Below are 12,235 nucleotides of genomic sequence, written 5' to 3'. Positions count from 1 at the left end.
CTTCCTGGGGCGCTGTCTGTCGGGGTTGTGTAGGGTTGCGATCTCGATGGAGATCCATCTGTGGAGTTCTTTGGCTGCGAGGTTGGCGTCGGTCGAGGTGGTGGGGGTGTGGTGGCTGAGGGCGGAGTTTAGTTGCTCCTTCATGATTTTCCTCCAATTCCTTCTTGGAGGGCGAGGTGTAGGTTTGGGGGCTGTAGTATTGTTGACGTTGAAGTGTATGCAGTGGTGGTTCATTGAAGCGGGGTTGGGAGCACATTGGCCAACATATATTACCACTAGTGGTCCTACATTACACAATGTGCTAGCAAACATGACTAGAGTTCGTTTTAAATTGCCTAGTCTGAACATCAGCGCTAAGTAACCAAATACAAATGTCTAAATAAGCAGAAAATACTGACCCCTGTGGTGGTAGGGGGATCAGTGAACAGATGCCAACATATACTTCTAGAATCCCCCATTAGAATACCTAAAAGAAGCATTGATTTTATACATAAAGGAGCCTGCATCTCTGGAATAGTTCAATGAATGACAAAGTAAACTATACATTTTTACGTAAAAATACTATTGACCTTTTCTTCAAATTCTCAGGTTGCAGTGGTCAAAACAATCCAAATGTGGTTAGCCATTAGAAGAAAACGTTAGTGCTCGGTAAACTATATCATTGGCCTATGTCACCCTTTCACACTCTTCGGTCTCTATTCTGGGATACCTGGGATATTTTAAAAAGGGAGGCACCCAGTTCTGCCAGGCATAGCATGGGGATGGCTCGCATTTATAGCACATCGAATTATTAGTGAACGTTCAATGTGCAATATTACACATTTTTATCCAGTCCTTGGTAGCTGTGGGATCCAATTTCCAAAGCGCTTATCTTAGCTCTTCTGTCATGCCATTCTCACTGTTTTCTGATTTTTCAACATATTTCTTTTTGGCATGTCCAGGTGGACCTAACCTCAGGAACCACTCAGACACAGACCCTTTTTTTTTTTTTTTTGTTTTTTTTTTTTAAAACTTTTTATTGTTGCATCAGAAGGATCATATACAGAAATGAGGTCACACGGACACAGACCCTTTGTTGGCCAGCACTTCTTTAGGCTGACAGATTGTTCTCAAGAGGCGCATGCTCCCAGTGACACAAAGCTACAAATATGGAGTTGTTGTTTTCATGTCTGGTTTTGTGCTCAAATACATATCAGGATTCCAGTCCAGCTCTCTCAGACTCCCATGGACGACTACGCCTGCTGGTGCCAGAAAACGTACATTTAGCCAACCTGCCTTTGCCAGAGGCCTTCGGCCCAACTACCTTTGACGACCACTGCCAGTGAAGACCTGATGCACGCCCCAAAGGAACAGCTGCACGGCATCACCATTATTATTAAATGTTTCATAAATCTATAAACAGGATCACACTGGGACAGCAAATTGGCTCGGGCAGCCAATAGTGAATTGGGTAGCTAAAAAGTGACTTACATTTGCAAATTGTGACAGTTTCGAACTTCTAAAGACATGCTACATGGGCATGGATTGGAGCTTGCTGTAGGCAATGTTTGTTTACATTTCAAGGACATTAAAAGTAAAATCCGGCTCAAGAGACCATAAAACAGGCCCACAAACAGCTGAAAATGGCCCACTCAAAGACCTATCAGCCAGCTCACTGCCCCACGGTCCAGTCCGACCCTTCTAGTGTAGTTTCTCCGACTTTGCTTCTGATTCGTTGAGACCTGGAGAGTGGAGTGCCAGTCAGATAAACATAAAGAGACTGGAAATTTCAAACATTTCTGAAACATGTAAACTGAACAGATCAAAAGGCACAGATCTGGAGCCACTGTCATGACAAGGAGAGCTGAATTAGATTCTGCAGAGTTCCTTTTTATGAACTGCTGAGCATGCTATCAAAAACAGTGCTATTTCATCCAGCATACTGTCATATATAAAAATAAAAAGTACAAGTTCAGAATTAATGATATATTTCAATAAACAGTCTTTCGTAGTACAAAGCTAAGTGGTTTTTTACAGTCGTTTGGTTTAAAAAAATCTTGCTCCTCTTTAAAGTAATCCACACGATTGCAATATGGCCCCACTATTGGCTTTACTTTTTTCAACGTGAGAGCAGGAAATGGTGACAGAGAGCTTTGGCACGAATCCATAGTGCAGAGTCAGACCCACCGTGATCACAATTCATAATGTCTGCTGCACATCTTCATGCCTCACGGCTACACAACACCACCCGCAGTATTCCTCCGACTGGAAACGCTGCTGCAGGGCGCTGCCCAAGAAACAAACCCATGCAGCAGCCGCCTCTTTCAGAAACACTACCTGACCAGGCCTCTGGAAGGGATCTGAAGCTAGACTAAAGCAATGCCACCAATCACCTGAAAAGAATGTAAAAAGAGTGTTTGACATGCACGTGTAATCTTTAAAGAAAATCATTTTATATAGCTTTTTTTCAAATCAACATTGATTTTCATTCAAAGTAACAAGTGACACAGATTATACTTTGAGTGAGAATATATTGCTTTCAGAGGCGGAAAACTTCTTTTCAATTCGGCTTCTGTGTTCACCAAATAGCCCCCAACATTCTGAAATCAATGTAACTCACATTTGGAAACAAAGGCACTGTCTAAGAGGAAGAATGATACGCAGCAGCATGGTTATTTAGAAAGGCTTCTTTGGGCTGATCCAAGATGTGATTGACAGTATCTCTACCATTGCCTGACGTGGGCTGACCCAAACAGGCCAGGAACTGAAGGTGCTTGGTCAAAAGCGACTCTCTGTATATTGTATACACAGTGTCTAGCAGCCAGTTAAAGCCGTCAAGCCAGGTCTAAACATCTCGCAAAAAACATTGTTTATTCTGCACACAGATGCATCTTGGGTTCAACCTGCGATGTACAAATGCACGTCATGTTATCCCATGCGATTTATGGATTCAGGGTTCTGCTCGTAATAACAATTTCAATAGTCTGCTGCTCATTTCAATGACATTCATTTCAGGCCTCACTGACCTTGGGATTAATCCAATTTACAAAATCCATAGTGATTTCTTAGATAGGGGATTATTTACACTACTAAGACATGGTGCGTGCTATTTGTAGCACCTCTCCATGCACACCTAACACACCAGACTTGTATTAAACACTGTGGAAGGCTATTTAGAGGTTTATCATCCGCACTCAGAGGGTTTTCATTTTCACTTCTTTCCCCATATATGGAAGCAATGGGAATGATTTTCACAGATGCATTTATTTATTTACAGCTCTCACCAAGCCTGCGAAAGGTTTTCAAGTGCTGTACGGGCACATTAAGGGCCCGATTCCGATCTCGCTTGTAAAGCCCTCCGTACAACTCGGATCCGTAGGGCTTAAGGAGCGATTCGTGCAACTGAAGTCTGAACAAGCGAGTACGATGCATTCTTATGCTTACGGATTCGGTTCGCTCGGACTCCCATTGAACTCTACGGGAATGTATACTGGATGCGTGAACAGGCTCCCATAGCAAAAAGGGGTGCGTGGGGGGAAAGCGTGAACCCTGTGGCGGGCACCCCATGGTGCCCACCACACTGTGCAGGCATGGAAAGGGGCGACCCATGGGTAACCCCACGGGTCTGAATCAAAGGGCTCCAGGTGATGGTGGGCCTGCTACAGGCCCCAAAAGAACGATTCTAGCAGCTTTTTCAATCCGGACATACCGCATCGTGAAGACTGTCTGAATCGTGCACCGTACTTGCTCGTTCGGAAACAGAGTCCATAGAGCTGTTTGAAGCGTCTACATATGATGCATAAGGACTGGATAGGGTTGGGAAACTATTCTCTCGACGCGTAAGCGAACTTCGCATCATACTTGGTCATTCGGACCAGTGTACGAATTGATCGGGAAAAAGGGCTACGAATCGGATCCGTTAAAGCCAAATCCAATTTTTAGGCCTTCCAAGCGAGATCGAAATCAACCCCATAGTTGTAACAAACTGTACAAAGTCTTCAGGAACTAATCGATTTAGAGGTAGCGATAAAATGGGACAATTGTCAACATGTTAGCATTAAGCAAAACTATCAAGATAGGTCAGTTAATGCATGTACCATGTGACACATCAGAGTTTAAAGATTCAATGTGAATGAAAGTTACAAGAACAGGAGGTTAAAGTCAGAGGGATAAAAAGCAAAAGCGTTGCTACATACAACAGGGCAGACAAGTAGGGAGGGAAAGGGTTCTTTTAAACCACTGCAGATAGAATAAAACAGAAAAAAGATATAGGATGGACCAAATCTAGGGGCCGATAATAATGGCGGGCGGACTTGAGTCCGCCTGCCATGGTAGCAGGGATTGGGACCGCCCACCTGTAATGCAGCGGTCCCGCACCCCGGATTATGATGCGACTGCCACCATGGCAGTCGCATCCTGCTATATTAACATTGCGGTGGGTGCTGCTGGCTGCAGCACCCGCCGCAATGCTAAAACAGCATGTCGTGCATTTACCACTATGTTGACCGAGGGAATGAATGAGAGATCAGGTTCAGCTCTAAAAACCAGATTCCTAACTTTCAGGGTGCAAGGAGGTTGCTTCTATGTTTTCAAGCCTCTTAAATATTAGCGAATGGATATCCATCTTGACTTCTTTCAGGCAGAATGCACTGATCACATACGCAAGCTCTGCCTTGAGTGATAGGCAGAGCTGGTTCATGCACGCCACAATGCCCAGCTCCACAGGATGTTGAAGGCTTTCCTCCTTTGTGCCACCCTTAACACTTTTCTTTGGTCAATCAGTGGAAGGAAGGAAATAGATGAACTTCACACTGATGGCAAGTCACATTTTTTTTTTAAAGCTTCCAGTTTTGGCATCTCAAGAAAGATACTATGGAGCCCCCTCGTTGGATTTGAGGCCTCACTGGTGCGTTCACCAAGGCAGGCCTTTTTGGTATTCTTAATGCCTTTTTGGCATTCTTAATGACTTTGTGGCAGCCCCTTCTGCCCCTTTTGCAGCAGAGCCTATCTTTTTTACTTGAATTTGTTTCTGCCATTGACCCTTCAGGTTATGGCCAGTGTGTTTGAGCTCACTGGCTCACCACGGGCCATATGTTTGTTGATTTAAAGCCATTGTTTGGTTTTCTAGTCCGCAGAGGAGGCAGCAGGCTCAGGTGAATGGTGACATGGATGTTTTCCATCAAAGCTTCCTGGTAGAATCACTCAGTTTGCTGGTTTGCTTGGCTAGGATGTAGGTTGCTTCAAATTCACCAATGCTTTAGTTTTGAAGTGCATTGGTGTTTTTAAAGTGTTGTTATTGGTTGGATGGTCTGGTGAAGGCACAAATATTGTCGGGGGCGGTCAGTAAGCAGTTTTCTCAGGTTGAGGAGGAACGAGAAGTGGTCTGTCATTGGTATCTACAGAGGGATGAAACCAAGTGTGGACAGCTTCATGGGTTGGTGCAAGCACTGAGTGAGGGAAAACCGAGGCCTGCATATTTCCAATCTAGTCAAAGACTTGTTTTGATTAAGGTCTGCCAATCCACTACATTAGGCCACCCAAAATAAGTATTTTCTTGCCTATTGTTTGGAGGAGGTCGGACAGTTTATGAAATACTTCCTATAAGGAGCAGCTATGACTGCAACATTTAGAGAGTTGTTCATGTTGACAGTGCACCAGAGGACTGCATGAGTGAAGAAGGGGAAGTGAAAGAAAGACTAACACAGGTGGTATGTAGAATAGAGGTAGGTAGGGCCTTATTCATTTGCTTTGCGCCTATACTTACTGGCTCCTATGTGACGGCTTTTTAAAGCCTTCCAGTAGTCTCGGTAGGCTGGTCAACAAAAAATGTATCTACATTAGTAAATGATGCATGAAAGGAAAACTAGCCAAGATGGCCGGCCTCGAGCTAACACTATCACCAAAGGCCAAGTCATTCGTCTTAGACATTTCAACAGCAGAAACGTAGGAGGCGGCTTTCTTCATCATTTCAGTGGTGTGTCCCATGAAAGAAAGAAGCGTTTTACACAAATGCACACTGAGCTATGGGGTTGGCATCTCTGAAAAGCAACGGTTGCGGTGCAAAATACAATTGCTTCATTTGTGTAAGCAGAATGGGATTTGTGTAATCAGAAAAGGAACACAATCATTAAAATATGTTTTGGGGAATTTTCCAGCCCTGGGATGGGCGTGTTTTCATGATTTCAGAATGTGAAGTGTCTCTGAAAATTATTCACTCGCTTTTCTTTTCTTGTTTCTCTCTCCGCTCTTTTCTGTTTATTACCTTCCTTTATTTCTCCCTCTCTTTCTCTATCTACCTGGTTCCATCTTTCGGCCTCACATATCTGTCATTGTTTTTCCCATGCTCCCTTGCAATCTATCTATCTATCTATCTATCTATCTATCTATCTATCTATCTATCTATCTATCTATCTATCTATCTATCTATCTATCTATCTATCCATCTATCTATCTTTCTTTCCGTCTGTCTTCTCATTACGATTTGATCTCTCATTGACCCTCATGCTACTTCTGCTTTTTACTATCTCTCTGCCCAATTATTATTTTCTTTCTCGTTTCCCCCTCTACCACGTTTCCTTTCTCCTCTCCTTTTTCTCTCTGCCTTCCCGTCATTTCACTTTTCCTGTTTCTACCTCCTTTTTAACAATCTTTTTGCCACCCTGTATCCCCACCTCTTGGTTCCTTTTCTTCTGTTCCACCTTTACTCCTTATGTCCACCCGCTCCATCCACTTTTTCTTTGTATTGTACTTTCTCTCCCTTCTCTCATGCTTTCGGCCAGGGGGTAACATACCCCGCGTGCCATGGTATCTGGAGTAAGTGGGCCCCGCCGCTGGAGCGCAGCAGACTCGCCACCACAGCTTTCTGCGGTAAAAACATTCTCTTTTCACCGTAAGCTTTACAACTCAATGCAGTGTTCACCTAAAACAGAAAGCATTCCTCCCCTTTGGCCGTTGTCTCACCTTCCCTTCCTGGTTGTTTGTTTTTGGTATTTTGTAACTTGGCCCGCTGTTTCTCTGCAGGCTCCTACGCTGGCGCAGTAGTCGCCATGCCTTTGGCTGGGGTGCTGGTCCAGTATTCCGGGTGGAGTTCTGTCTTTTATGTCTATGGTAAGTAGCTGGACCTCTCAGATTTTTTCTGAGTAATACCACTCTCTGCCTGTAGAGGGAGAGGGATAGATGAACACAGTTGGCATTTGTGATTGGAGAGCTGCTCCTATATGGAGCATCTTACAACACCAGCAACAGTCTAAAACCTGTTCACTTCAAAAATCTGTTTTTCTAGCAAAGTTTTTAAGCATAGGATTAGCACAGTGCCATCCATGCTGAGCTAGAAAGGGAAAAATTATTTTTGCATTCATAGGACACAGTCTTGAAGCATAGGATTTGCTAGTGCCATCCACGCCAAGCTGTAAAATGACAAAAAGCCTTTTACCACTCCAGGCACGGTATTACAACTTAGGATTCCAAAGCTTGGTGTGGATGACTCTATATAGGGGTGCTCGCCACCTAAACTTGGGGACTACCCAGAGTTCTCTGCTTCATTTTTGCATTATTTATGCAGCACTCTAAGCCTGAAATGACAAACCTCTGCCCATATGCCCATTTACAAAAAGTTGTTTATCTTATATTTTGAAAAATTTGAAACAAATGCACTTCTGCATTGGTCCTTTGGCCTGTCTCCAGATGAGGCATGTCAATGGAACATCACGCACCAGATCACTTTCTTTGCCCGCTTCATGCAATAATCTTGACATAATTAGAAATGGCACGTAGCTCATAGGTGCATCCATTGAGATTCTATCCATGAATGGAAGCATAGCACTGACACCAACCCCCAACGCAGTACCAATATTAATGTTATTGTTAGACTAGCCTAACTGATGTAGGATTTGAGTGACCATGTTTGTTTACATATGACCTTCTCAGTGATAGACACCCTGATCTGTTGTTTATCACTGAAACGTGGCTTGATGCCAACTCTGATCCTGATATAATTCAGGCCTTACCAGATGACTATCAGATGGTGCGCCTGGACAGGCCAGCAGGCAGAGGAGGCGGAATTGCGATCGCTTTCAAACAGCAATGGGCCTGCAAACTAGAACTAGTCAATCTGGCAGGATGTGAGGCGGGTGTTTTCACCATAACAATCGACGGAAGCATGACTATAAAGGGCCTGCTAGTTTATCGCTCACCGGGACCTATGTCCAGATTTAAAGGCAATCTCTTAGAGTGGGTCACAGAAACAGCGATAAGGAGGGACAAGTTTTTGTTGTTGGGAGACTTAAATATACACCTGCAAGACTTATTAGACAGAGGAGCGGTGGAGTTCCGGGAAGAACTTCACACCCTACAGCTAGAGCTTAAAGGGCAGCTTCCAACGCATAATCGTGGGCATCTGCTAGACCCTATATTTGCCAACTGGGAGGATGTTTTAGCCGCTCCCCCGGTGCCCCTGCCTTGGACAGATCACTTTTTTGTACCATTTATTATTCACTTGCCCAAGTACAAAGCTAGCGCTCCCACCCCTCTTAACTATCCTCGTCGCAGGTGGGCAAGATTCTCCCTGACAGAGTTTAATAAGGCTCTTACCGCGGAAGGGCCCCCAGGAGGCAATGACGTGGCAACGGCAAATAAATTGCTCAATGACCGCATTACGGCTGCTCTGGACTGCACTGCCCCACTGGGTCAGCCAACCAAAGGTGTTCGCAGACAAAGAACTGCCCCCTGGTTCAGCGAGGTGCTACGCCACGCCAAGAGGGATTGTAAACGAGCAGAAAGACAATGGAGAGTGGCATATGATGACCGGTTGAAAGAGGCCTATCTTATCAAGAGGCGTACCTATCATAACAAAATCCGGATAGAGAAAGCCATATACTATGCAGACAGAATCCATGGGGCGGAAAATTCCGCCAGGGAACTGTTCAGCATATATAAGTCCCTATCCACCCCAAAAACCTTTACTCAAGACGAAGGCCACTCAGTAATGGCATGCAACCGCATTGCTAATTACTTTGGAGACAAAGTGTCTAAGATTTATTCTGCTTTTCCCGATATACCTCCTGCAGCGGAAGAGCCGGCTGACTCAGCAGGAGAGGAAGCCGATCAAAACTCGCTATTCCAGTTTACTATCCCCTTACCGGAGGATCTAGTTAAAATTTGTAGATCTGTTAAATCCGGCTCTCCTCGAGATCCTGCATCTCCAAAAAGGCTGAGTGACAGTCTGGAGACACTTGAACCCTACATCAGACATTTGCTAGATGTCTCCTTCCGATCTAGTTCTATACCTGAGGATTGGAAACAGGCCGTGGTGCTTCCCCTCCGCAAGAAGCCCAACATTAGCTTTGAGAAGCTGGACAATTTACGCCCCATTTCTCTGCTGCCTTATTTCTCTAAGGTAGCGGAGAAGGTGGTAAATAAACAGCTAATGAAACATGTGGAGGAAAGCAACCTTCTTCACCCTACCCAATTTGGGTTTCGGCCTCGTCATTCCACGGAGTCCGCCCTTCTCAGGGCTACCGAAACCCTGAGGCAAGGTGCTGATGAGGGACAAACCATGGCTTTAATCCTCTTAGACCTCAGCGCAGCGTTCGACACTGTAGCTCATTCCATCTTGCTACAGTGTCTGAACAAAGGTGGGGTGAAAGGGGCAGCGCTGAAATGGATTCACTCATTTCTTGTAGGCCGAGGGTTCCAAGTGAGGCACGGTGACCTTTACTCCGAGCGAATCGTTTCGGACCAGGGGGTGCCGCAGGGCTCATCCCTGAGTCCAACACTCTTTAATCTTTATGTCGCCCCAATTGCCACTTTAGTAGAGAGTCACGGCCTCCGAATGGTGTCTTACGCCGACGACACGCAGTTGGTCATCTCCCTGTCGCGCGCACCCGGTCTTTCGGCGGACATCTTCAGAGCTTGCATGCAAGATCTAGCTGCCTGGATGTCCGCCAATTGCCTCAAGCTTAACGGAGGCAAGACCGAGGTGCTGGTCGTGGGGGGAGGCCAATCAGCGTGGACGTCGGCATGGTGGCCACCTTGCCTAGGTCCTACTCCTATCCCGTGCCAGAAAGCAAAGAACTTGGGCATCTGGTTCGACTCTGATCTGACCTTTGGCCCCCAGATCAATCAGGTGGTAGGATCATGCTTCGGGACACTCAAAAGTCTCAGGAAGGCACTGAAGTTTTTACCTATAAGAGCCCGTCAAACCCTGGTGCACGCACTGGTCACATCAAAGATGGACTACGGCAATCTTCTCTATTTAGGGACTCTGGAGAAGAATTTGAGCCGCTTGCAGGTCCTGCAGAATGCCGCTGCCCGGCTAGTGCTTAAACTTCCCCGAAGAGCCGCATCTTCAGCGGCTCTCCGGTCTTTGCATTGGCTTCCGATCAGAAGCAGGGTAGAATTCAAAGCACTCTGCACGTGCCATCGGATCATCAATGGGAGGTCCCCTCTCCCTTTGAAAGAACTGTTGACGTCTTACGAGCCGTCCCGCTCTCTGAGATCTTCCAGCTCAGGACTCCTGGTTATTCCCAAGGTGTCTAGAGCACGGATGGGAGGAAGATCCTTTAGATACCTTGCTGCTTCCAGATGGAACAAACTTCCCACAGCACTGCGACTAGAACCATCAGAACTAATATTTAGGGCTAAGCTTAAAACTGCACTTTTCGAACAGTAAGGTATTCCACTTTTGTAAGTTCCAGTAAGTATCTGCTCCTCAGCGCGGGGACACGCCTCTTGGCGTCACCAAGCGCTTTACAAAACTCCCTAAATAGAAATAGAAATGATTGACTGTAAACAGGAACACTGAATAGGTAGATCACAGAAAGAGTACACTTAGCAGTATGACATGAATTATTATATTTTGATCCCCATAGTTTTTTAGTAGCAAAATTCAAGAAAATGATAGGGGAGACCTACTCTGCATTACTGTGGCTCCTAGCTCCTGGGGCGTTGTTGGGGCGTTTTCTATCACTTCGCCAGGACTCATGATCACTGAGGGGAAGTACTTACTGTACAGCTGCCAAGCACAGGGGAGAGCCGCCGCAGGACCGTGACTGCTGGGGCCTTCCTGTCCCAGAATTCCTCCTGGTCCCCCACCTGCACCGGATTAATGCTACTAAAGGCCTTCAGAAGCCTCGCTACATGGGCCACACCTGGTCAAACCCTGGCCTTTCCACGCCCGTTGGTGTCTGGAGGAGGCTGGGCTGGGCCACCCCTCTAACACTTCTCTTCAAAGCATTGTCAACTTTGTGTACATTTTGCTGGATTTCTTTACGGACATAGGGGCACATGCATCAAGCATTATTGCCTTCGCAAACAGGTTGATTCCCCAAAAATGCTTTTTAGATGCAGCAAACCCTAATTTGCAATTCAGTAACTTGTTACTGAATCGCAAAATAGGTTTGCAATTCGGTATTTTGAAGGGTCATGTTTTGGGCGTTCCTTCCAATACCGAATCCTAATGGTATGCATGAATGTTTTGTGACCGTGAATGCGGTTGCAAAACATTCTCATATTACCACCTACTGCAAGTAGGTGGTAACCGATTCGCAATTGATTGTAAAAGCATTTGTAAGAGCAGGCAGTGGCACCCAGACCACTGCCTACTCTTAAAAAAATTAAACTTCAAAATTGCTTTTTTTTTAAAAAAAATGCGTCCTGTTTTCCTTCAAGGAAAACGGGAAGCATTTAAAAACAAAAAAGACTGCTTTATTTAAAAGCAATCACAGACATGGTGGTCTGCTGACCTCAGAAGGCCACCATCCCTGTGATAGCGTAGATTCCTAATGGCTCGCAAATTGCGACCTACCTCATTAATATGCATGAGGTAGGTCTATTTGCGACCCATTAACAATCGCTAATGAAACTGAAAATAGTTGTATACATTAGGATTAGCGGTTACCTAATTGTGATTTGGAGAAAATCGCAATTAGGTAATCGCTACTTGTAATAATGATACATGTGGCCCTTGGTATTTTGAGCATTTCACATTGTGACTCTTTCCAGTTACTATATGTTATAGAGCACTTTGGCACTCCTTTGCCTGTCAAGTCTTTGTTGAGGTGGACTCGCTGTATAATTGTGTCTCCTTGCCTTTGCATTGCATGTTCTTTTTCTCAATATTTGTTCTTTTGTAAGTCATGTCACAGTGGTGGCCTTAGGCGGGAGGGTTCTTGAATTATTTTTGCAAGTGCTTTTTCCTAAGTATTCTCACTGGGCAAAAGAAAGGCCAAGGAGGGAGGCTCTGGCCTTCTAAAATTAA

General features: G+C 45.2%; 1 protein-coding gene across 1 annotated transcript in view; it reads left to right on the top strand.

Moving 5' to 3' along the window:
* The window catches only part of SLC17A7 (solute carrier family 17 member 7), a 386,211-nt gene that overhangs the window by 323,942 nt on the left and 50,034 nt on the right, over nucleotides 1–12,235 (top strand). Inside the window, exons 5-6 of the mRNA XM_078650978.1 lie at nucleotides 6,759–6,846; nucleotides 7,000–7,086. Coding sequence (XP_078507104.1) covers nucleotides 6,759–6,846; nucleotides 7,000–7,086 — 175 coding nt within the window. The remainder of the gene's footprint in view (nucleotides 1–6,758; nucleotides 6,847–6,999; nucleotides 7,087–12,235) is intronic.

Source organism: Lissotriton helveticus, chromosome 7 (assembly GCF_964261635.1).
Source record: "Lissotriton helveticus chromosome 7, aLisHel1.1, whole genome shotgun sequence".
Classification (NCBI taxonomy): Eukaryota; Metazoa; Chordata; class Amphibia; order Caudata; family Salamandridae; genus Lissotriton; species Lissotriton helveticus.
Note: the sequence above shows the minus strand (reverse complement) of the source record. Positions and strands in the feature narration are given on the sequence as shown.